The sequence below is a fragment of the Rhinatrema bivittatum genome, chromosome 13, assembly GCF_901001135.1.
Source record: "Rhinatrema bivittatum chromosome 13, aRhiBiv1.1, whole genome shotgun sequence".
In the NCBI taxonomy this organism is placed as follows: domain Eukaryota; kingdom Metazoa; phylum Chordata; class Amphibia; order Gymnophiona; family Rhinatrematidae; genus Rhinatrema; species Rhinatrema bivittatum.
In genome coordinates this window covers 7,002,136-7,028,256 of record NC_042627.1, presented here as the reverse complement: position 1 = coordinate 7,028,256, position 26,121 = coordinate 7,002,136, and the positions used below count along the sequence as shown (strand labels likewise).

Below are 26,121 nucleotides of genomic sequence, written 5' to 3'. Positions count from 1 at the left end.
TAAAACCAAACTAGAGTTCAGATAATTTAGACCACAGGTGGCAAACTCCGGTCCTCGAGGGACACAAACAGGCCAGGTTTTCAGGATATCCACAATGAATATGCATGAGATAGATCTGCATGCTCTGCCTCCAGTGTATGCAAAACTATCTCATGCATATTCATTGTGGTTCTCCTGAAAACCTGGCCTGTTTGTGGCCCTAGAGGACTGGAGTTCGCCATCCCTGATTTAGACGGTCATTACCAGATTTTAATGTAGGTTTTTTGTCTTGGGTAAGCGACTTTTAAGCTTCATTCTTTCTGTGCATCCCGGATCTCTCTCTCTATCCCAGGGAGGACTCTCTGGGGGGAGAGCTGCACTGCTGACACTTTTAACCTGCTCACCCTGCCTTTTTTGGTGCAAGTCTTTCTGTAAGACCATTCAGGGTCTGATTCATTAAGGCTTTTCTTCCATTCTGTGTCTATGGTAAGAAAAGAAATAAAGCTAAGCAGGTGATTCAGCCCCTTAAAGAAATGCAAGAGGTGTGGGGGAGGCTGGTGCAGGCTGTCTGTCTTGTGAGGAATGTCTTCCTCCTCATCTCTATTGATGATAGCCTGATGGATGCTCCTTTTTGCCTTGAATCTGCTTGTATGATCTGTGACTAAATAAGATCTTATTCGTTGTGTGCGACACGAGTGAGGAGAGGAGGGGAAGTTTGATAACGCAAGCTTACTGTGGCATTTCGGCCTACGCATTTTGCTTCCGCAGACTTGCAGAGAAGTGCCCTCCTAAGCACATCTCGCTCTTCTCGCAGCCAAAATGTGCTTTGCTGCCGACTTGTGGTTGATGCTAAAATCACACATAGACTGACTGCATAAAGGGGACAGAGTTGCAAATCTGTTTACTCCTGGAAAATGCCCTCCTTCAGTCCACCTTATAATTAGTTCAGGGTTCCACAATGAACACATTTATAGCCTCGTGGGGGGGGAGGCGAACCCAGGGGGCATGAAAAATAAGAAGTGTAGATTACATTTTCTCCTAGGACAAGCAGGATGTTGGTTCTCACAGATGGCTGACATCATCAGATGGAGCCCGGCACGGAAAACGTTTGTCAGACTTTCTAGAACGTTGACTGGCGCACTGAGCATGCCCAGCATGCCACTATCTGTCCCCTCTTCAGTCTCTTTTTTTTACCGCAGAGTTAGTTGCCTTGCGGTGGTGGAGCTCTGCTCTTATAATATTTTTTTCTTCAGTTTTCTTACCCGGATTTCTGGGTTTTCAGCGTCGGGTACCCCTTCTCCTGTTGGTGTCCCTCTGGGGGCGAGGTAAGTTACTTTTACCTTTTTTTGCGGTTCATTCCCAGCGTGTCTCTCCTCGGTGGCCGCCGACCGCTCGCCAGCAGAGGGCGTCATTCAGTTTTCGACGGTGCCCCCGGTGCCTCTCTTCCCTTCCTTACCCTTGAACTGAGTATGAAGCTTCCCTGGGCTACGAGTATCCTTTCCCTTAAGGACTCCTCGTGCAATAGCAGGAATCCACAGCTCCTCACTTTTCTCTCTCCTCTGTCCTGGAGCACCGGAGGGGCATCCTCACCAGGAGCACCGGGTGGGGAACTCTGCTTCTCCTTTTGGAACCGGTTGGGTATCCATTTCTTCTCCTTCCCTTGTTGGTTGAGCAAGTCGATCACAGCTTCAAAGGACAGCTCCTTTCTTACCTCTGCTGGAGAGGAAAGCGACTGGAAACTTCCTCCGAAAACAAAATCAGTTTTTCAGAAAAGATACTCAAAAATCACTTAGGAATAAATCAGTTATTCACTGGATATAAGTTTAAGATTAAAAAAAAAAACCTTGTAATTTTTAGGTCTCCTTACCCTAAGGCTCGTTTCCGCACTTTTACAAATTAACAGGAACTGAACAGAAAAGGCTCCTTCCTTCTCCAAAGCAAACTCAAGTTGCACACAGGCCCCTAGGGGCACCAGATGTCATACCAGGAGGCTCGCAGTCTCACATGGGGTGCTCTCCTCTCTCTCCTCCTGGAGGTGCATGACCTCTCTACAGCTCCTCACCTTCACAAGGAGCCCCGAGGGTCCCTGCACAGGCCTTCTTGAACTTTGTCATTGTTTCTGTCTCCACCCCCCCCCCCTCCTCCTCATCGGAGGCCATTCCCTGTGCACCCACTATCTATTCTGTGAAGAAATAGTTCCTAAGGTTACTCCTGAATCTCTCCTATTGTGACCTCCTCTTCTAGAACATGCTCTCCCCTGACAAAGGATTGCCTCTTCAGCATTGATACTTTGGATGTCATTCCCCCCCCCCCCCCACCCATCTCCGTCTCTCTTCCCCTCCAGGGTACACATATTTAGCTCCTTTAGTCTCATCTCATAGGACCCTCGATGCACACCCTGCACTATTTGACTTGCTTTTCTCTGGGCCGCCTCCACTCTGTCTATATTCGTTTGGAGGAACGGCTTCCAGAACTGGGCACAGTATTCTAGGTGAGGTCTCACCAATGTCCTATACAGAGGCAGTATCATGTTCTTTCTTTCTGCTGGTTAATCCTCTCCCTATGCACCCGAGCATCGCACTGGCTCTGGCCACCACCTTATCGCTCTCTTTTGCTACCTTAGGGCCAGAGCTTTTTTTCCCATTAGCGAGGAATCGGCATTTTCAAAGTCATTTATACACCTAGAAGCATGTTTTATGCATGTAAAGGCTGTTAGAAAACAGCCCAGGCTCAGTGCATGTGACAGCATGCGTGTAACTCGCTTACGCATGTGCTTTTAACTGAGCTGGGGAGCAGGCTGGAGCGCTGAGCACCGGCTTTGCGTTTTCTCATGGTTAAGACACGATTTTTTTGTTGCCGTATGTTTAGCCAGATGAGTGAGGGAATTAAACTCTCTTCATCTGTGTTTCCGTTTGTTCAGATTTTTCAGGATAAAGTAGTTTTAATGACTGTTCCAAGTCTCATTCCTACAATGAATCCTGGCTTTCACAGAAATCAGGAGGTTGCTTTACCTACCTTACGTCCTGAGCCAAGAACTTGGGAAAAAGAGGCAGACGCAGTCTCATAATGTTAAGAGAGTACTTATGTTCAAATAGTTTGTGTTTTATGCATCTGGTAAGAAGGGATTACCAGCCTCAAAACCTACCTGTTCCAGATACCTAAAAACAATGATTGCAGAGGCGTACAAAAAGTTTATGCGAGCACATTCTGCCTTTGCGGCAGCTCTTTCCTTTACAAAAAAGGCAGTGGTGTCAGTAGCCCAGATCTGGATTAGATACAGCATATGAGAGGCCGGTAATGTAACTGGTAGTACTGCCTGGTATATCCCTGTGGGTTCAGTAGCCCAGATCTGGATGACTGGGCATTTTTAGATACAGCGTATGAGAGACCGGTAATGTAACTGGTAGTACTGCCTGGTATATCCCTGTGGGTTCAGTAGCCCAGATCTGGATGACTGGGCATTTTTAGATACAGCGTATGAGAGACCGGTAATGTAACTGGTAGTACTGCCTGGTATATCCCTGTGGGTTCAGTAGCCCAGATCTGGATGACTGGGCATTTTTAGATACAGCGTATGAGAGACCGGTAATGTAACTGGTAGCACTGCCTGGTATATCCCTGTGGGTTCAGTAGCCCAGATCTGGATGACTGGGCATTTTTAGATACAGCGTATGAGAGGCCGGTAATGTAACTGGTAGCACTGCCTGGTATATCCCTGTGGGTTCAGTAGCCCAGATCTGGATGACTGGGCATTTTTAGATACAGCGTATGAGAGGCCGGTAATGTAACTGGTAGCACTGCCTGGTATATCCCTGTGGGTTCAGTAGCCCAGATCTGGATGACTGGGCATTTTTAGATACAGCGTATGAGAGGCCGGTAATGTAACTGGTAGCACTGCCTGGTATATCCCTGTGGGTTCAGTAGCCCAGATCTGGATGACTGGGCATTTTTAGATACAGCGTATGAGAGACCGGTAATGTAACTGGTAGCACTGCCTGGTATATCCCTGTGGGTTCAGTAGCCCAGATCTGGATGACTGGGCATTTTTAGATACAGCGTATGAGAGACCGGTAATGTAACTGGTAGCACTGCCTGGTATATCCCTGTGGGTTCAGTAGCCCAGATCTGGATGACTGGGCATTTTTAGATACAGCGTATGAGAGACCGGTAATGTAACTGGTAGCACTGCCTGGTATATCCCTGTGGGTTCAGTAGCCCAGATCTGGATGACTGGGCATTTTTAGATACAGCGTATGAGAGGCCGGTAATGTAACTGGTAGCACTGCCTGGTATATCCCTGTGGGTTCAGTAGCCCAGATCTGGATGACTGGGCATTTTTAGATACAGCGTATGAGAGGCCGGTAATGTAACTGGTAGTACTGTCTGGTATATCCCTGTGGGTTCAGTAGCCCAGATCTGGATGACTGGGCATTTTTAGATACAGCGTATGAGAGACCGGTAATGTAACTGGTAGCACTGCCTGGTATATCCCTGTGGGTTCAGTAGCCCAGATCTGGATGACTGGGCATTTTAGATACAGCGTATGAGAGGCCGGTAATGTAACTGGTAGTACTGTCTGGTATATCCCTGTGGGTTCAGTAGCCCAGATCTGGATGACTGGGCATTTTTAGATACAGCGTATGAGAGGCCGGTAATGTAACTGGTAGTACTGTCTGGTATATCCCTGTGGGTTCAGTAGCCCAGATCTGGATGACTGGGCATTTTTAGATACAGCGTATGAGAGGCCGGTAATGTAACTGGTAGCACTGCCTGGTATATCCCTGTGGGTTCAGTAGCCCAGATCTGGATGACTGGGCATTTTTAGATACAGCGTATGAGAGGCCGGTAATGTAACTGGTAGTACTGCCTGGTATATCCCTGTGGGTTTAGACTGGGGAGAGGAAGGAGGGTGACATTTTTCGTACCTGGTACGATTTCTGTTCTGTTTGTCACCTTCTCCAGCTGGGGCTATAACTCACCCCGATTAATGTCTTCCAGTGTTTTCAGAATGATTGCAGGATTGTTGGTAATTTATTATTTAGTTATGTTATTGGTGGTAAGCTATGGAAATACATGAACGGGAGAGAGCAAGAAGAGGATCTTGCACCCACCTGTAGCTGAATGTAGAAAGCATCACAGCATTCAGAACAGTTTATTGATCTCTAGCCTTGAGACCCCACAGAGCAGCCTGTGGTTCAGAGCGGTGGGAGAGCGAACAGATCAGGAAGGGACCGGGGTAAGAGCAAGCTCTCATCAGGCGGGGTCGGCAGAGAAGGACCAGTCTGCGGCTGGCTGGGCTATTACGGAGCCTCGCCACACGGAGCGATCGTATAATTCTTCTTCTTTTTCCTGTCTCCCCGAATTCTGTGGGCACGGTTCACACCGTCATTTCTCTCCGCAGTTCTGGAGAGGTGGTGGGGGACAAAGCGAATTGATTACACGCTGTACTGCCCCGACGCCTTGACGGCCTTCCCCACCGTCACCCTGCCTCACCTCTTCCACGCCAGCTACTGGGAGTCCACGGACGTCGTGGCCTTTATTTTGCGGCAGGTGAGTTAACATGTTCAAGATGGTGACGGAGATAAAGAGGGGGGAAACAAGGTAGAGGAAGAGAGAGAGAGAGAGGGAGAAAGTGCCACTGGGGTAGGATGGGCTGCTTCTTGGGGGGGCGTGCGAAGAGCGGTGACGCTGTACAGCTTTTTGTGCCGTCAGGTAATAGAGAAGGAGACTCCGCTGCTGTCAGAGTGTGAAGAGGCCTCCATATACAGCCCCCCGATACCTCGAGAAAAGTGGCAACGCAAGAGAACGCAAGTGAAGATTAGGGTATGCGACTCCCCCCTCCCCATTCACTGGGAACGTCCGATTCCGGGGAGCACGCGCCTTACCCGATGCCGCACTAACACGGGCTGCTTTTTTTTTTTTTGCCCCCAGAACGTGACATCCAATCACCGGGCCAGCGATGTCATCGTGTCCGAGGGGCAAGTGCAGGTCCTGACCGGCCGATTCATGTACGGACCCCTGGATGTGGTGACGCTCACTGGCGAAAAGGTAAAACCTCTAAAGCAGCAGCGCCTCCCTCCCCTGCCGTCTGTGCTCCCGTGCCTCCCCCACCACCGTCTCCCACTCCCAGTGCCCCCCTCCACTGTTCTCTTCCACTGCCAGCACTTCTCCGCCATCCTCTGGTGGCCGGCGCGCGTCCATCACGCTCCTCCACAGCCAGCGCTCTGACACCAACACCCGCATCCAGTGCTCCCACACCATCTCCTCCAGTCAGAAAATCCAGGCCATTATGCAAGGAAAATCAATTGGCAAAAGCACAAATAGAGAGGTAAATACAGAGAGTTCTGCAGTGCCACACGGATCAAAACTTGACACAGGGGTGGTGAACCTAAACCTAAAGCTGAGAGATTGATTACTCTCCTCTTACCCCATTCCCTCCCGTGTCTCCTGCTGGGAGAGGCCGGGTCTGCCTTCTTAGTCAGCACTAAATCCCTTTCTCTTTTCCAAGGTGGATATTTACATCATGATCCAGCCACTGTCTGGGAAATGGATATTTTTTGGCACGGAGGTCACAACAAACAGTGGACGGCTTTCCTTTGGGGTCCCAGAGGACAAGTTGTTGGGAATCGGCATGTATCCTGTCCGTATGGTAGTGAGGTGAGGAAGATATAACACAATATGCAGCTTCTGCTCCTTCCTCGCCAGCTCTGTCTTTTGCACATAGCGTTAACCGCAGTCATTGAGCGATTTTCTATTTTGGGTTTTTTGTTTGCTCTGTTTGTCCAGTGTGGGTGAGGATGGGGTAGGGGTAGGGGTGGGGGGAGAGTTCTTGGCAGGTTTCCTTCCCCTCCCACCTCAGTCTCCCTGAAGTGACCTTTGCCAGCTTGAACTGTCTGGAGAGCAATAGTGGGGAGAAGGGGTTAGAGAGATGAGAGAGCAGAAGAAGGGAAGGAGAGTGAAATCAGAGGTGGAGAAGAGTGCAGCAAAAAATGGAGAACAGGAGAGAGGGAGGAGTTCAGCATTGGGAAAGAAAGGAAAAGGAAATAGAAGGGGAGAGAAGGTGAGGGTCAAGGAGAAGGGAAAAAGCTGAGGGGGAAGCGATAGAGGGAAGGAGAAGGGTGATGGGAACAGGAGAACAGAAGAAGAGTCTTACACCTGTAACTACAGCAAGGGTTATTTTTCCCTATATGCATCACCTTGCACTTATCCACATTAAATTTCATCTGCCATTTCGATGCCCAATTTTCCAGTCTCGCAAGCTCCTCCTGCAATGTTTGTTTTTATTATCCAACTGAGACCATACCAATATAGAATATACAGAAAATAACATAATCAATATTAACACATTAAAAAACATAGCAACTAAGGAAATATTAATAAACTAATTAGGTTTATATTTTTTAATTTTTATGATTTTGTTTTCATTTTAAGGCAGACAGTTAAAACCTGCTGCTCGGAGGCAGACATAGCATCCATAGATTAAATGATTTCTTTGCTTCGGTGTTTACTGAAGAGGATGTTGGGGAGGTACCCGTAATGGAGAAGGTTTTCATGGGTAATGATTCAGATGGACTGAATCAAATCACGGTGAACCTAGAAGATGTGCTAGGCCTGATTGACAAACTGAAGAGTTGTAAATCACCTGGACCAGATGGTATACACCCCAGAGTTCTGAAGGAACTAAAAAATGAAATTTCAGACCTATTAGTAAAAATTTGTAACTTATCATTAAAATCATCCATTGTACCTGAAGACTGGAGGATAGCAAATGTAACCCCAATATTTAAAAAGGGCTCCAGGGGCGATCCGGGAAACTACAGACCCGTTAGCCTGACTTCAGTGCCAGGAAAAATAGTGGAAAGTGTTCTAAACATCAAAATCACAGAACATATAGAAAGACATGGTTTAATGGAACAAAGTCAGCATGGCTTTACCCAGGGCAAGTCTTGCCTCACAAATCTGCTTCACTTTTTTGAAGGAGTTAATAAACATGTGGATAAAGGTGAACCGGTAGATATAGTATACTTGGATTTTCAGAAGGCGTTTGACAAAGTTCCTCATGAGAGGCTTCTAGGAAAAGTAAAAAGTCATGGGATAGGTGGCGATGTCCTTTCGTGGATTGCAAACTGGCTAAAAGACAGGAAACAGAGAGTAGGATTAAATGGACAATGTTCTCAGTGGAAGGGAGTGGACAATGGAGTGCCTCAGGGATCTGTATTGGGACCCTTACTTTTCAATAAATTTATAAATGATCTGGAAAGAAATACGAGTGAGAATTAAATTTGCAGATGACACAAAATTGTTCAGAGTAGTTAAATCACAAGCAGGTTGTGATAAATTGCAGGAAGACCTTGAGACTGGAAAATTGGGCATCCAAATGGCAGTTGAAATTTAATGTGGATAAGTGCAAGGTGATGCATATAGGGAAAAATAACCCATGCTATAATTACACAATGTTGGGTTCCATATTAGGAACTAGCACCCAAGAAAGAGATCTAGGCGTCATAGTGGATAACACATTGAAATAGTTGGTTCAGTGTGCTGCGGCAGTCAAAAAAGCAAACAATGTTGGGAATTATTAGAAAGGGAATGGTGAATAAAACTGAAAATGTCATAATGCCTCTGTATCGCTCCATGGTGAGACCGCACCTTGAATACTGTGTACAATTCTGGTCGCCGCATCTCAAAAAAGATGTAATTGCGATGGAGAAGGTACAGAGAAGTGCGACCAAAATGATAAGGGGAATGGAACAACTCCCCTATGAGGAAAGACTAAAGAGGTTAGGACTTTTCAGCTTGGAGAAGAGATGACTGAGGGGGGAGATATGATAGAGGTGTTTAAAATCATGAGAGGTCTAGAACGGGTAGATGTGAATCGGTTATTTACTCTTTCGGATAATAGAAGAACCAGGGGGCACTCCATGAAGTTAGCATGGGGCACATTTAAAACTAATCTGAGAGAGTTCTTTTACTCACCGCACAATTAAACTCTGGAATTTGTTGCCAGAGGATGTGGTTAGTGCAGTTAGTATAGCTGAGTTTAAAAAAGGATTGGATAAGTTCTTGGAGGAGAAGTCCATTACCTGCTATTAAGTTCACCTAGAGAATAGCCACTGCCATTAGCAATGGTAACATGGAATAGACTTAGTTTTTGGGTACTTGCCAGGTTCTTTTGGCCTGGATTGGCCACTGTTGGAAACAGGATGCTGGGCTTGATGGACCCTTGGTCTGACCCAGTATGGCATTTTCTTATGTTCTTAATGTATCACAGTCTGCTTGTGATTTAACTACTCTGAATAATTTTGTATCATCCGCAAATTTGATAACCTCACTCGTCCTATTCCTTTCCAGATCATTTATATATATATTGAAAAGCACCGGTCCAAGTACAGATCCCTGAGGCACTCCACTGTTTACCCTTTTCCACTAAGAAAATTGACCATTTAATCCTACTCTGTTTCCTGTCTTTTAACCAGTTTGTAATCCACAAAAGGACATCGCCTCCTATCCCATGACTTTCTAGTTTTCTTAGAAGCCTCTCATGAGGGACTTTGTCAAACGCCTTCTGAAAATCCAAATACACCACATCTATGGTTCACCTTTATCCACATGTTTATTCACCCCTTTAAAAAAATGTAGGAGATTTGTGAGGCAAGACTTCCCTTGGGTAAATCCATGCTGGCTGTGTCCCATCAAACCATGTCTATCTAAATGTTTTGTGATTTTATTCTTTATAACAATTTCCACTATTTTTCCCCACTGAGGCACAGCTGGCTTAGGAAACAGGAACAAAAAGGTGTCCACAAACACAAAATAAGAAGTGCACTGCAAGTCATAGGATGGACAGACAGACCAAGACCAAAAGGCCACAAAACTAGAGCCAAGAACAAGCAAACAAAGCAAGACTAAACAAAGCAGAAGGCCACAAAACTTAGGCCAAGCCAGATACAGACAAGAACCAAACTAGACACAAACACACAAAACAGAAACAAGGCAAGAACTCAAACTCAAACTAATAGGCTATCAAAGGATCGCAACACAAAATGCCAGGAACTCCACCCTGAGCCAGAGTACTTGTGGAGTATACAGAAGCAGTGCAGAGAACATGGCTGTCAGCAACACTTCCATGTCATAGAGCCGAAAACGTGGCCCACTGAGGGCCCCTCCTGTGCAGTGATACCCTGGCCTGGCCGTGTGCAAGGTGTAGCCTAGTGGTTAGAGCAGCGGCTGAGAATCAGGGAAGCCAAGGTTCAGATCCTATTGATGCTCCTTGGACAAGTCACTTCATCTTTGATTTACACTTTTGGATAATAGAAGGGCTAGGGGGCACATTTAAGACTAATCGGAGACAATTATTTTTCACTCAGCACAGAATTAAGCTCTGGAATTTGTTGCCAGGGGATGTGGTTAGTGCAGTTAGTGTAGCTGGGTTCAGAAAAGGTCTGGATAAGTTCTTGGAGGAGAAGTCCATTAACGGCCATTAATCAATTTTACTTAGGGAATAGCCACTGCTATTAATTGCATCAGTAGCATGGGCTCTTCTTGGTGTTTGGGTAATTGCCAGGTTCTTGTGGCCTGGTTTGGCCTCTGTTGGAAACAGGATGCTGGGCTTGATGGACCCTTGGTGTGACCCACATGGCAATTTCTTATGTTCTTAGGAGGTGAGCACTGCATAGAGTATCCTCACACTTCCTCTTTAAAAGACTGTTGCCCATCCTTGGCAGAGAAGTGTTGCACAGAGCAGACAGTGTGCCTGTGTTACGGGAATGGAAGTAGCAGTCTTGTGTTTCACGGCTTTCTCTCTCTCAGTCTGTTTCTTGTTGTCTCTGCTGTTACAGGGGAGATCACACCTATGCAGAGTCCTACCTGACCGTGGTGGCGAGGAAGACAGAATGCGCTGTGTTCAGCATCGATGGCTCCTTCACTGCCAGCGTCTCCATCATGGGCAGTGATCCCAAGGTGCGGGCAGGTGCAGTGGATGTAGTGAGGTGAGTTGCAGAGGAGGGGGAGGCCACGTTTGCAGTGCTCCTGTGCAGTGATACCCTGGCCTGGCCGTGTGCAAGGTTGTAGCCTAGTGGTTAGAGCAGCGGGCTGGGAATCGGGGAAGCCAAGGTTCAAATCCTGTTCATGCTCCTTGGACAAGTCACTTCATCTTTGATTGCCTCAGGTACAAACGTAAGGGCTCAGTCACAAAGCCGTGTTAGGCCACTTACTCCATGGTAAATGGCCTAACACAAGGATAATGCACGGTATTTGAAATACCTCACATTATTTCAGCTCTGGCACTGTCTACATTTAAATGAGCTGATTAGCATGCAAATGTATGCACATGCAGGCTAATTAGCTCATTACTATATTATGCAAATCGAATTACACAGTTTGCCAAAAAATGTGCATTATTTGATGTAAAGTTAACTACAACTTTTGAGTTGTAGCTAAGTTCCCCCAGGAGAATAGGGATGCACATCCTGATGCTCCCAGGGCCAACAGCCCTGAGTCAAAGCCCCTCCCTCCCTCCCCAAAGTATAGGAAATACCCTGGGGGGCTGCAGAAACCTCCTGTCCACTCCACCCCCACCGCCCCTGAAGTGGCCGTAGTTTAAAAAATAAATGTAGTATAAATATAAATTCCAGTGGGACAAACGCCATAGCCCACCCTCCAATTCCCCCCCTGGTGGTCCGGTGGGGGCCTGAGGTGCCCCTTTAGGTTCTTCGCCCGGCGGCAGCTGTTTTGCCCCCGTCATGTGATGGGAAGGATGGCACAATTCTGAAAAATGGCCACTGCCAGGCCAGAGCCTAAAGGGTACTGTGGGCCCCCCCCCCCCACTGGACCACCCGCAGGGTCTGGGTGTTGGGTTCCTGACCTCACGGGACCACATTTTTTTTTTTATTGAAGGAGAGGAGTTGGGGGAGGGGTTTGCCCCAGGATTTATATTGTTTTGTTTAACTAGGGTCACCTGCATGGCAACAGGCGGGGAGGGTGCTTGGGACAGGGGAGGGGGGGTCTATTCAGACCCCCAGGGATTGTCTTCACTTTGTGAGGGGGGAGGGGTTGACTTGAGGCCCGAGGCCCCCTGAAGTGACGACAGTCCCACGGTCCTGGGGGCCACCATTGTGCATTGTAAGAGAAGCATTTACCGCTGTTATATTTTCCCAGAAGGCGGCAGGGTCACTCATTGCCACCTTGTGACTCCTGCGGTATTTTTCCCTCGGGTTAGAATACCTCGGCTTAGCGAATGCCTCCCTCAGAATGTGAACCCTCTGGGGACCAGGAAATACCGAGAGTACCTGAATGTGACTTGTCTTGATCTGCAGTGAAGAGGGGGGAGCTGAAAACAGAACAATAATCCTGGCCGTGACTCCTCGGGTTCTAGCTCTCTACGTGGTCCTCGCCGTCTTTCTTTTTCCCTCTTTTTTTCTTCCTCCGTCTCTCCTTCACACTTTCTTTCCTCAGCTTTCTCTTTATATCACTCTCTGGGTTTTTGCCTCTCCCTTTCTCCAGTCGTAGGGGTTCTGGGTAAAAACAGAAGGAGGAACTCCATGAGATGTTTACTAGAAAGTTTGGAGGTTTGGGGTTTTTTTTTTCATGGTTGGTTATAGGAAAACTCAAACATGAAGCCGTTGTTCAGGAAGCACATGCCGCCACTAACTTTCTCCCCCAGACACTGGCAGGACTCCGGGTACATGATCGTGTACGTGACGGGACGGCCGGACATGCAGAAGCACCGCGTGGTGGCCTGGCTCTCCCAGCACAACTTCCCGCACGGCGTGGTGTCCTTCTGTGATGGCCTTACCCACGATCCCTTGCGGCAGAAGGCAGCCTTCCTCCAGAGCATGGTGCAAGAGGTAGGCCCGGTGGGACCCGTCAGCGCCCGGTGGCCACCGATTCCCACCCGTTCCTGAGCCAGAGCACGACCTGCGGCCCCCTCCGGCTCAGTATAGGAAGAATATTGACTGTTTGGCGGGTGGCATTGCCCAGAGTCGTCGTTGGTTGTGTCCTCACAGTCAGTAACGCTGCAGGAAGTAATTATTCTCCCTGTGCTCGCTCCTACGTAGAGAGATAAAGGGGGGGGGGGGGGGGGTCTGTGAAGCAGGAGATGCTGGTGCCCAGCTTCGTCAGGAAGCACTAATTGGGGGGAAGGCAGGGTGGTCAGTTTGCTGGAGAAAATCTGTGGAACGGGGGCATTTTTCAGTGATGGAGCGCCACTTCAGTGGGGCTTATGATTAATGTGCATTAATTAAGGGGAGAGAACAGCTGTTTCATTCACAAACTCCCATTTTGTCTAGAGGTGGAATATATAAGTTATTGTTCAGCCTCCGTCTCACACAGAATGGAAGAGAAAGCCCAGGGCCACTTCTCATTGACTAAATCCTGATACAAATTACATTTTCTGAAGCAGGTGAAATGACGGGTGCAGGCTTCTCACACAGGGCGTGGTTACCTGTCGCCCTGCAGCTTGAGGATGCTCCAGGTGAAAGGGGCTACGAGGAACAGGCGTTTATGTGAAAAAGGTGGTGCCCTGCACCTCTGGATGCTTTTAGAGAGCGGCCAAGGGACCCAGCTCCAGGAGGGAGGTTTCAGGCCGGTCCTGGATTTCTGACAACCCCCCACCCTGATGCATTGTGGGAGCTGCAGCGCCGCTGTCAACGGACCGGAAGTAGAATTGGGGGTTACAAATACCGCACTACATTGTGATATAAGCTCCATAGTAGGACTGGCCAGAAGCTCTCCCTCCTGGAACTGGGTCACTTGGCAGCTCTGCGGGTTATTTAGTTTCGGAGAATTCACGTTCGGTGCCTTTGTGCGGCTCTGCTCGTGTCCGGCAGTGCTTTAGTGAGTTCCTTTTATTCTTCGCACGCTGTTTTCACGAGGGCAAGAGGAGGTCGGTTTGGCTCGGGATATTCTCGGACCCATTCCCGCCCTCCCCTTTGAAAACGGTGACTGGACAGTCAGGCCCCCGGTTCCGAGCGCAGAGAGCGGGAGCGGGAACGGGAGCCGGGAGGGTTACGGGTGCCAGGGCTTTGTGCGTCCTGCGACTGTCACAGCCCCCGTGGGTGGGGAGGGGACCCCTGGCGCATGGCGAATTCATTCCCGGGTGAGTTGTGACGGGAAGGCTCACGGTGCCCGACGCCAGCCCCGGGTCTGCTGGAAGCCCAGAAGGAGGAAGAAACTGCGAGGATCCAAAAGGGAAAAAAGCAAAGCTGGGGTCCTTTCTGACAGGGGCACCGTCCGTCCTTGGTCGCAGGCGGTGTCTGAAAGTTTGGCGGGCGAGGAAGGCCACGGCAGTTTGGTCTCTGGCTCGACTCCTCCCACCCCCCCCAATCTTTCATTTGCCAGGGCCGGGCCCAACTCCATGTGACTGAAATCATTGGAAACCATTTATTTTTGTTTCTTTTTCCCCCACAGTAATAAAAGCCTGCGGTATTTGCCCAAAATCTTCTGTTTTCTGCTGATCGGTCTCTCTGTCTTCTTTTTAACTTTCTTTCATTTTCACTGTCTTCCCTCCTTTTCTGCTGTTTTGCGTCTTTCTTTAATCCTTTGTCTCTTCTGCTCTTTTATCTCCCCACAGCCCTTTTGTCCACTTCCACTTCCCCTGTCCCTGGACTCTTTTTCTCCTCCTTCCTGCCACAGTCCTGCATGCCCCTCCCTGCTTTCTTCTCCTCCTCTCTCTCTCCCACCACCACCACCCAACCTCCTCCTGCGCTCCAGCAGTGCCAGCGGTGACGGCGGGAGAGGGGTGGGGGCCGTCACGGCAGGGTTTCTGGCCGCACGTTGCCTGACAGCCTTCTCGTTGCAGGTTGGGCTCAGCATTGTGGCTGGCTATGGATCCACCAAGGACATCTCTGTCTACGGCTCCCTGGGGCTTCTTGCCACCCAAATCTACATCGTGGGGAGAACAGTGAAGAAGTTTCAGAACCAGTGTCAGGTAAGATGGAAGCCCAGGGCATGGCAAGGGGCGGGGAAGGCAGGAAGGGCACAGAGATTTGCAAGTCAGTGTGAAATTCGGTGGCAGAAGGGTGGCGACGACTTCCTGCACGGTGAGGAGAGGTGAGCCCTGCACATTAGCTCCTGGATGCGTCCCAGATAGGAGGGCACAAGAAGAGAGGCCGTGGGCGAATCCTCTCCGATGAGGATGGCATGGGCTGGTGCGAGGAGAGGTTCTTTCCATGGTGTGTTCCTGATGAGAGACAGAAATGCCAAGCGACCAGTAGGTGACTGGCTTGGCTGCTTTTGCTGAAGCTAGCGGGATCTTAAAACAATGCGCTGGCTGCCGCCTCCCCAGAAGCAGACATTCCCCACCAATGCTCTCCTCCCAACTCCTCTCCCCACCCCAGAGGCCTCCTTGACCACTCCCCTAAGGCTCCTTCCCTCTCCTCCCCCCTATACCGTCAACTTCCCCCTATTGCAGCTCCACTCGCTAAGAGAGAGTGGTGGCACGTTGTGACAGCTGGGACCGTGCACACGGGCAACTCCAACACCCGTTTCCCCCATGGCTCCACCCAACACTTGCACAGTTTGAGGGGTAGAGGGAGTGGGGACACCGTGAAGGCTGTGACTGTGCATACGCTGGGCTCACAGCCCCCCCAGCACTCACTCACATCCTGGTGTGAGCCAGAGAACTGAGGTGAGCAGTGGTGTGGCAGGATCCAGGGTGCAGAGAGGAGGTGAACCGCTGGGTGGGATTCAAAGCACAAAGCTAGGGTGAGAGATGGTGGTGGTGGTGGTGAGGGGGGAGGGGATTGGAGATGGAAACAGCAGAGATTGGTGGAATCAGGGAGTGAGGGTTGAAAGAGCCAGCCGGTGGGCAGGGAAAGTTTGAATCGAGCTAAGGTTTGTAGGAAAGCTGGTATTTTTTTGCAGCCTGAGTTGACAGCTCTAATGAGAAGGAAATGCTCCTATGCCTGTTGGTTCTCTGAGAGGAGTGAGGCTCCCAGATAAGAATATTGCATTATGGGAGTTTGTGACTGAGAACCTGTGACCTCTGTTAGCCAACTTTCACTATTGTCTCTTTGCTCCTGGCTGCAGTTTCTCTCGGAGGGCTATGTGGCACACCTGGCACAGCTGGAATCCTTGAGCCACACCCACTCACCGAAGGGAAACCCGCGCAGCACCTTGACGAAGAGCAGTTACGGCTGCCCCACTCCCGTGGACTTCCTGAGGAAGCAAAGCCAACTCCTGCGCTCTCGGCACCCCCCGGCAGTAGCGGGCGAGCGTGGGCAGGCGGAGCGGGATGCGCAGGGGAGCAGCACCCTGGGGACCCCACCACTGGCACTTTCCCGCAACAAATCTCGCAGTGTGAGCCTGAAGCTGGAGAACGAGGGCTGAGGTGCCAGCAAGAGCGAGTGAGCCAGAGAGCAGTGCACAAACCAAAGCATAGTGCCCGTCAGCTGCTGTGCAATCAGAAAATTACATCAAGAAGGGCACAGAGATCCCAGTATGGGCCAGTGAGTACTCTTAATCTTGTATTTATATTTAAACACCAAAACTCAAATCTGCCAGACTGAGTCGTCGTGCAACTATATGACATTCTTTTGTGACTGCAGCACACCCCGTTATTAAAGTGCTGTGATCTATACCCACACTGCCAGTGCACCTCATTCCCGCCCTGCTGCAACCACTTCTCTTCCAGTGCAGAGACCCCCGTGCACCTCAGTCCCGCCCTGCAGCACCGAGGGCCCCCTTACAACTCTGCAAATGCACTTCACATCCCGACATGCAGCAGGCCCTGCTGATAGGGCATTGAAAACCAGAACACGAACCTAACAGAACTGCAGAGAAGAAAGAAGTTGTGAGCACATGGAACAGTCTCATTGCAACTGATAAAAAGCTGCCAGAAAACCAGACAAGAGCGGGAAAGGAGAAAACCACAAGGATAGAAATGTCAGCACCAAGAGCCTGTTCTCTACTACCTGTGATGAGAGAGGTCTTCAGAGATACAGAAGTAATCCCAGTTGTTTTTGGCAGCGTTGGGCCGATTGAAAAGAACTTCCAAAGGGCCAGAGCCATGGTCCAGTGCTGTGCACTGCCATTCAGAGGGCCTTGATGAATTCCCAGGCTGCGGTTGCCACTGAAGCAGTGTTCATAGCCCCTGGAGGAGGCGGGAGGATCTCGGTCATTGTTCAGTGGTGACACCTCGTGGTCAGATTCAGGCCCCGTGGTTGCCAAGCCCCCTGCTGAGAACTGTGACTGCGCTGACTGGGCCAGGTGAGTTGGGAGGGGATAAAACAGGGGAAAAATCCCCAGGCTGCGGGTACCAGATCCCAGCCCTGTTCCAAGGGAGGAGGGAGAAACTGCCGGGCCAAAATAATTAAGCACTTGTAATGCATCTCGATGTGGTGCCAGTATCTAGTACACCTTACGGGTTCTGGGAGGAGGCTCTCTCTGGCACAATGCAGAGATTAAGAAGAGCACTGACAGTAAATGTTCAGAGATTGAGACTGTACCCAACCTATCCTGGCTTATGAGTGAGGTCCATTCTTTTCAAACACCAACACCAACCTGTGTCAGCACTGAGGCTCAGCCTCAGCCCAGGCCTCCTGCTGTACCCGGGTTAGGTTTTACCAAGAGGATACGATTTTCCTGGATGGCTGACTTCGGGCATTGTAGCATGGCTTAGAGCCGCTGACTAAAATGCCTCTTGGAGTCATGAAGTTACCCCAGGCAGGCCTGACTGATGAAGGTGCTTTTTCCATGAAGGACAGACTGGCCCTGCCGTGGCGAGTTTCTGAATTTCACAGGCAGGGCAGACCAATAACTGAGCCATAACCAGAACTAAACTCAGTCCATCCCTAATGAACCAGAGGCCATGGAGTTAACCCCTACATGCATTACTGACTGAAAATCCTCTGTTCTGATTCGATCACACGGAGGCCACTATATTACTAATTACTGCCACTCTTCCTATTACCTCAGAGGAGCGAGCCTGGCTGCTTCTGGGTCTGCACAGATGAGTCTTGGTTCCTCTACAGAATATTCTTATTCCTTGTGTACTGGGCAACGCTGCAGTGACACTGGCCGCCAACTCTCCCCTCTACAAGTTGCCACATCTTATTTGTAATTGCCAGCAAGGCTATGCTGCTCGCCTGGTGGTAATAAAGGAGAAAGATGGCAGAAGCAACCTCTCAAGCAAAGAGAGCTTTTTGTAGCATCACTTGGGTCTGAAACGTACCATTCAGCCAAGCACACACTGTCAGCTGCCTGGACAATGAAGGTTTGCCAGATGACTCCATGTCCTCAGGGTCAGATTAAGCCAGGCCTGGAATCACAGGCAGGAACTGGAAGTACAAGCGCATAGGTGCAATGAGGTAAAAGCAGGACCTGCGCAGCCTGTCCTGAGGACTTGGAGTCATGAAGTTACCCCAGGCAGGACTTTATTTTGCAGTGATAGTTGTCCGTGAAAGAGTTGCAGTGTGCTTTCACTTTTCGTTGGGGGTGAATGCCCGTACTGGCTACGTGTATGCCCCTGTGGAGCTAGGGTGAGGATACAAGGAGTCACTTGCTTCTAAGGACAACTGGTGCTGATTTCAGGAGAGTTGTAATATTTGCACTGTGCTCTGTGTATGGATTCCTGTGCACATAACTGCTTCCTGCATGCTCCCCAGAGTTTTTGAGCAGTCAAATTGGAGAGTGGTTACGCCGGAGTGCATGTAGACGTACGAGACAGTACAGGAACCTGTTAATTTCCTTCTCGATGGTAGCTATGCTCTACTGCTTGCTAATTACTGATGTGATGTCACTTCCTGAAATTCACAGCCATGTTCCATTCTGTCATGGTGTCATTTCCTGTAAACTGCTGGCCCTTCCTGTGAAGAATAATGTGAAAAAAACCAACCCTCTGCCATCTTGGCTGTGAATCAGATTTCCAGGAAAACTCTCTCACTTCTTTTCTGTGTGCCTTGCTGACACCGTGCTAAAATTGTGTCCTACCGTAGTTCTGAAAATGAGAATGCAACTGCCAGTAAAGTCTTGCAGGAGAAACAAGTGGCTGGGTGGCTGGTGAGCGGGGCAGGACGGCAGCTGAGGTGATCCATGCTGCTGTGTCCTGCCTGCTGGTAGACAGGGGTGATGAAGGGTGAAGTTAATTCCAGCTCGGGTGGGGGGCCTGCAGTGATTCCTCCCTCTCTGCCTTGGCTTATCAGCTCACCAGAGCAGCTTGATTGTTTGCTCAGCCTCTGGTGCTTTACCTTATATTCTTGGGTGGTTCTCAATGCAAGAGTCCTGTCGTAGACAGCACAGGACAAGCTGTGGATTAAAGGGCATCAATGCATTCACTCGGTGTGGGCTAAGGCACAAGGTCAAAGGCTGCCTTGGGGAGAGATTCTCAATCCTTTAATGCACACCTTCCCACGCTGTGCAGGAAAGGTGGTCACATGCATGCACTTTCACAAGACCAAACGTACAGTCCTTTCCACCGCAGGCTTGTGGCAATGGAGCACAGCACACGGTGATATCAGGTGGCCTTTCTGAATGTGCCCTGGCATTGATGGCGCATTATCCAACTCCTGGTACTGTGCAACGGATCCCAATACTTGGATACCCTCAGCTAGGTCAATGGGTCCATGCGAGTCAGTCCTGCTTAGTATCCCGAGTGGTTTCACGCATGTTAGGCTGAGAAAAATACTAAGTTGCGTTCCTAATCCACAAAGAAACTTAGAGTGCTAGAATCTCTTGTGGAGCTAATAACGTGTTTTGAAACAATTGTAGGAACTACGTCAGGGGCTTCAGCTATTTTAATACTAAATCTACATCCGGTCCCATTTCCTGCTTCCCTTGTCAGATGCTGGTATGATACAGAGACCAAGTTACTTTGCAAAATAGAGACATCCAATAGCCTGATGGCATTGCTGATTTATAATAATGATTTCTCCCATGCATCTATTAATGTCCATCATAACTTTGCATGGGTGTAAGTCCTCTTTTGATTGGGCAGTGAGTGCTATTTTCTGTCTCTAGACCCTTTGAACCCTCCCTCGTCTGCTGTTGCCACTGCCCACCTTTCACAAGCCTTACTGCTCCCTTGTTAGCTGTTGCTTGGGGAATTGCAGGTAAAATCCCTGTTCATGGACCAAGAGGGGATGTCTCCTGCTCCCTTCAGCCCCTGTCCTGCTGTAACACACCTGGAGCTCAGCATGCATGTGCTTTCTTCCACAGCAGATCCCAGCACCGTCATCAGGCAATGCTACTGCGGTTACTAATCTTATACGGCTTCGCCTTTCTATTCCATTTTCTCCAAGTATGAAAACAAGAAACTTCTAACACATAAACGGATCTGGGCTCAGCCGCAGGGCACCCAAGCATGGGCTGCCTGTTGCATGAAAGCTCTCATCACCAGCGGAGAGGAAGGAGCACTGGGATGAAGTTTCCAAAAGGATTTACCCACCTGGCTAGATTGCCTGCTTGAAAACGTTTCCCTTCGCTTTCACGTCTCGTCTGTCCCAGTGGTGGGCTTGGGGGGGGGGGGGGAGGCTAACGGCACATGCATGTTTTGGCTTGTTGCCCCACCCCTTCCTGCCATGCACAGAAATAGCAAGTCCTCGTGCACTTTGTAGCAAAATTTTCAAAAGCAAACTTCCCGCATCAGGCACAGGTACTCGCACACTTTGGTTCAAAACAAGGAATTCAACAGGTTCCCTTGTAAAAAGACATTTGTAGAGTTTATTTTCACAATGTAAATAATTCCAAGATAATCTTGGTTAAAAGGACAGTAAAATGTTAATTTATAAAAGTGAGAAATAATAAAAGAGAGAAGCAATTGCGTGTCTTCTGCTTAGTGTGTCAGATAATGCACATTCACATGGGTCTTGCTCTGGCAGATTCCTATGGAGCGAGGCAGGTTTGGAATCCATTCCTCTGTGCATGCTGGGAACTGGGTCACAAGGGGTCGGGGGAAGACTGCCGCCAACACCATGCGCAGCATTAGTTTAGGACCCCTAACTCCAGCCTGGGGCACTGGTTTAGTACTGGTGCAGAGGAAAGGACCCCTAACTCCAGCCTGGGGCACTGGTTTAGTACTGGTGCAGAGGGAAGAGTGCCCCCTAACTCCAGCCTGGGGCACTGGTTTAGTACTGGTGCAGAGAAACGGACCCCTAACTCCAGCCTGGGGCACTGGTTTAGTACTGGTGCAGAGAAACGGACCCCTAACTCCAGCCTGGGGCATTAGCTCAGTACTGGTGCAGCGTGAAGTGTATCCTAAAATCACGCTGGGACACTGGTTCAGTATCTCAATAGTGCGCTGAAACAAGTTCACAGTAAGAAGGTAGGAACGTGAATAAAAGTAAGAAGAAAATGAAACTGGTCTGGTTTTCCAAAGAGATGGCTAAGAAAGTAGAGAGGATCCCAAAAAGAAGAAGAACAGGTAAAGCTGAAGAAAGCAGGAAGGGAGTCAGGGTGGCGAAGGCGAAAGGATAGCTACGATGGTAAAGGAAGACGATGACTCTTCGGGAAGGTCAGGGAGAGGAGACTGCGAGGCTCTGAGGAGAAAAGGAGGACAAAGGAAATGCAGAGATGCTAAAAGGGGCCCAGAAAATGAAAGCGGGTCTGATGCCCGTTTGTGAGCTGGGCCCCAGCCTTTTCTGTGGGTTCAAAAACAAACGTGGTCGAGCAGATGGTGTAGAGGATCAGAGGCCAAGGCTCCACTAAATGCGTCTTCCAGAACGGATAACCCCCTCTTTTGAACTCACACCTGGGTATAAGTGTAATCTTACTCCAAAGGGTGTCTTCAAACCCAACTTTTTATTTTACAGTCTGGGGATACCAACAGTCAGAGTAAAACAAAAAACAAATATTTATCCAGATAGACAAGTCTCTCACAGTATCAGCAGCAGCAAAACATAATTCCTCTAAGGATCCCCTTTAGCATCGACTCCTTTCTCCCCTGGAGCAGAGGGATTAACGCTTAGTCCATCCTTTTCAACAGAGACAGCATTCAGTACTCAAGGAGTGGACCATGGGCACCACGGACACGTGGGTCCTCCAGGTGGTAAGAGATGGCCTCACCTTAGAATTTGCTCGTCCCATCAGTGACGCTTTTGTTGTGTCTCCCTGCGGTCCTCTCATAAAGCGAGTAGCAGTTCGAGGGACGGTGGCCTGACTGAAGCAACTGGGGGGGGCCACAGTCCCAGTTCCACCAGAGGAGCAGATGTCAGAGATTTTCCATCTACTTTGTGGTGCTCGTTTTGGCCCATCCTGGATTTAAAGAGAGTGAACGCAGCCCTCAGGGTTCCGCGTTTTCGCATGGAAATGCTAAGGTCCATCATCAGGGTGGTGTGCAAGGGAAAGTATCTGGCGTATGTACATCTGACAGAGGCCTATCTTCACATAGCCATCAAGCTGAAGCACCAAAGCTTCCTAAGGTTCATGATACTTGGGGAACGTTTTCAGTTTCGGGCCAGCAATTCGTCTCTATGGAAAAATCTTAACCTGGTTAAATATGGTTTCTAAACCAGGTGGAATTTCCCCATCTTCCCAATCTATCCTCCTCTTCATCCGTGCCATCCGGGTCCCTGCCAGGATACCCTTGGTGAGGCAAGGCCCGCCTCGAGGTCTGCCGATAGGACTGGGAGAGGGAGGGCTTACCGGCTGAGGTTCCGTCCAGACAGGGGCAAGTGAGGTAGCAGACTGGGTCCATGCCTAGCCCAGGAGGTACTGGGATAGGTGCTGCTGAATTTCCCCCTCCCATGGATGACCCAATCATGGGGGTATTCAGATCCGGGGTACTTCCAGGAAAGACTGTGGCTAACCCATCCTCTAAATGGGAGGAGCTGGGCTTAGCAAAGTCTGGGGAGGCCTGGGCTTCCTCCTGATATAAGTTGGAATCTAGGTCAGACTGTGAAGCCCTAATATGACAAGCAGCGCAGAGAGAAAGGCGCTTAATTTTCTTTGCTGCAAGAGCCATTGGTGCCGGTAACTGTATCCTCTGGCAGCTCATGCTTACAATTTTATGCACACTAAGGGGTAGATTTTTTTTAAAAAAGCGCGATCGCGTACTTTTGTTGGCGCACCAGGCGCAAACAAAAGTACGCTGGATTTTATAAGATACGCGCGTAGCCTATAAAATCCTGGATCGGCACGCGCAAGGCTGCCGATTTTGGACAGCGGGAGCGTGCCGAGCCGAGCAGCCTGCCTCCGTTCCCTCCGAGGCCACTCCGAAATCAGAGCGGCCTCGGAGGGAACTTTCTTTCGCCCTCCCCTCACCTTCCCCTCCCTTCCCCTACCTAACCCACCCCCGGCCCTATCTAAACCCCCCCCCCCCCCTACCTTTATCCATGGATTTACACCTCCCGGAGGGAGACGTAAATCCATGCGTGCCAGCGGGCTGCTGGCGCGCCAAGACCCGACCTGGGGGCGGTTCCGGAGGGTGCGGCCACGCCCCCGGAACGCCCCGGGGTGAAACCACACCCCCGGGCCCGCCCCCAAAATGCGCGTCGTTTGGCCCCGCCCCGACACGTCCCCTGGGGCTCTGCGCACGCCGGCAGCCTATGCAAAATAGGCGCGCCGGGGCTCTGCTCGCGTAAATCCGGGCGGATTTACGCGAGCAGGGCATTTAAAATCCACCCATAAGTCTATTCCATGTTACCGTTGCTAGTAATAGCGGTGGTTATTATCTAAGTCAACTTTATTAATAGCAGGTAATTGACTTCTCCAAGAACTTATCCAATCCTTTTTTAAACCCCGCTATACTAACTGCACTAACCACATCCTCTGGCAACAAATTCCAGAGTTTAATTGTGCATTGAGTAAAAAAGAACTTTCTCCGATTAGTCTTAAATGCGCCACATGCTAACTTCATGGAGTGCCCCCTAGTCTTTCTATTTTCCGAAAGAGTAAATAATCGATTCACATTGACCCGTTCTAGACCCTCATGATTTTAAACACCTCTATCATATCCCCCCTCAGCCGCCTCTTCTCCAAGCTGAAAAGTCCTAACCTCTTTAGTCTTTCCTCTTAGGGGAGCTGTTCCATTCCCCTTATCATTTTGGTTGCCCTTCTCTGTACCTTCTCCTTCGCAATTATATCTTTTTTGAGATGCAGCGACCAGAATTGTACACAGTATTCAAGGTGCGGTCTCACCATGGAGCGATACAGAGGCATTATGACATTTTTCATTTTATTCACCATTCCCTTTCTAATAATTCCCAACATTCAGCACACTGAACTGACAAATTCAATGTGTTATCCACTATGACACCTAGATCTCTTTCTTGGGTGGTAGCACCTAACATGGAACCTAACATTGTATAACTATAGCATGGGTTATTTTTCCGCAATATGCATCACCTTGCACTTATCCACATTAAATTTCATCTGCCATTTTGATGCCCAATTTTCCAACCTCACAAGGTCATCCTGCAATTGGTCACAATCTGCTCTTGATTTAACTACTCTGAACAGTTTTGTATCATCCGCAAATTTGATTCTCACTTGTCATATTTCTTTCCAGATCATTTATAAATATATTGAAAAGTAAGGGTCCCAATACAGATCCCTGAGGCACTCCACTGTCCACTCCCTTCCACTGAGAAAATTGGCCATTTAATCCTACTCTCTGTTTCCTGTCTTTTAGCCAGTTTGTAATCCACAAAAGGATATCGCCACCTATCCCATGACTTTTTATTTTCCTAGAAGCCTCTCATGAGGAACTTTGTCAAACGCCTTCTGAAAATCCAAGTATACTACATCTATCGGTTCACCTTTATCCACATGTTTATTAACTCCTTCAAAAAAGTGAAGCAGATTTGTGAGGCAAGACTTGCCCTGGGTAAAGCCATGCTGACTTTGTTCCATTAAACCATGTCTTTCTATATGTTCTGTGATTTTGATGTTTAGAACACTTTCCACTATTTTTCCTGGCACTGAAGTCAGGCTAACCGGTCTGTAGTTTCCCGGATCACCCCTGGAGCCCTTTTTAAATATTGGGGTTACATTAGCTGTTCTCCAGTTTTCAGGTACAATGGATGATTTTAATGATAGGTTACAAATTTTTACTAATAGGTCTGAAATTTAATTTTTTAGTTCCTTCAGAACTCTGGGGTGTTTACCATCCGGTCCAGGTGATTTACTACTCTTAAGTTTATCAATCAGCTCTACCACATCTTCTAGGTTCACCGTGATTTGATTCAGTCCATCTGAATCATTACCCATGAAAACCTTCTCCATTACGGGTACCTCCCCAACATCCTCTTCAGTAAACACCGAAGCAAAGAAATCATTTAATCTTTCCGCGATGGCCTTATCTTCTCTAAGTGCCCCTTTAACCCCTCGATCATCTAAGGGTCCAACTGACTCCCTCACAGGCTTTCTGCTTCGGATATATTTTAAAAAGTTTTTACTGTGAGTTTTTGCCTCTACGGCCAATTTCTTTTCAAAATCTCTCTTAGCCTGTTTTATCAATGTCTTACATTTAACTTGCCAATGTTTATGCTTTATCCTATTTTCTTCTGTTGGATCATTATTCCAATTTTTGAATGAAGATCTTTTGGCTAAAATAGCTTCTTTCACCTCCCCTTTTAACCATGCCGGTAATCATTTTGCCTTCTTTCCACCTTTCTTAATGTGTGGAATACATCTGGATTGTGCTTCTAGGATGGTATTTTTTAACAATGACCACGTCTCTTGCACACTTTTTACTTCTGTAGCAAGGGAACCAGGACCCCTGGCTTTGGAAGCTGAGGGCTGAGCCAGAACAGGGATTACCAACCTCACCTGCTCAACCTGAGGGATGGCCCTCGAAGGAACCTAACACCTCGGGGAGCACTCGTCTTCACCAACTTCTTAAATGTCTTTTATTTTCTTTTTTGAATAATCTCCAGACTGCAGGTTTGCACCTCTACCATCTACTGGAGACAGTGAAATACTGAGGGACTGCAAGCTGGCACTCGGTTAAGCAGCAGTGCCTGACAAGTTTTTATTGTCTCCATCTGCTGGTAGGGAGGCAATACCTACTTGTCTGGGCCGATGTGGGGTATGAACAGGAAAATCATTTTATGGTGAAGATCATTTTCATGTGAGCAAACACAGGTTCCTGTGATTGTGCAATGTCACAAACCCCTGCCAGATACCATTCTACACAAACCTAATGAAAGGAACACATCTCAAAAGCTTGTCGCCAATGTAATTATATAAATCCAATAAAAAAGTATTATC

The 26,121-nt window shown here is 48.8% G+C and overlaps 1 protein-coding gene across 1 annotated transcript in view; it reads left to right on the top strand.

Moving 5' to 3' along the window:
* PITPNM1 (phosphatidylinositol transfer protein membrane associated 1) overlaps positions 1-20,732 on the top strand; it is a 48,038-nt gene extending 27,306 nt beyond the window's left edge. Inside the window, 8 exon segments of the mRNA XM_029575618.1 lie at positions 5,381-5,529; positions 5,692-5,802; positions 5,911-6,027; positions 6,488-6,636; positions 10,818-10,967; positions 12,641-12,824; positions 14,777-14,905; positions 16,006-20,732. Coding sequence (XP_029431478.1) covers positions 5,381-5,529; positions 5,692-5,802; positions 5,911-6,027; positions 6,488-6,636; positions 10,818-10,967; positions 12,641-12,824; positions 14,777-14,905; positions 16,006-16,305 — 1,289 coding nt within the window. The 3' untranslated portion in view covers positions 16,306-20,732.
* The last annotated feature ends 5,389 nt before the right edge of the window (positions 20,733-26,121 follow it).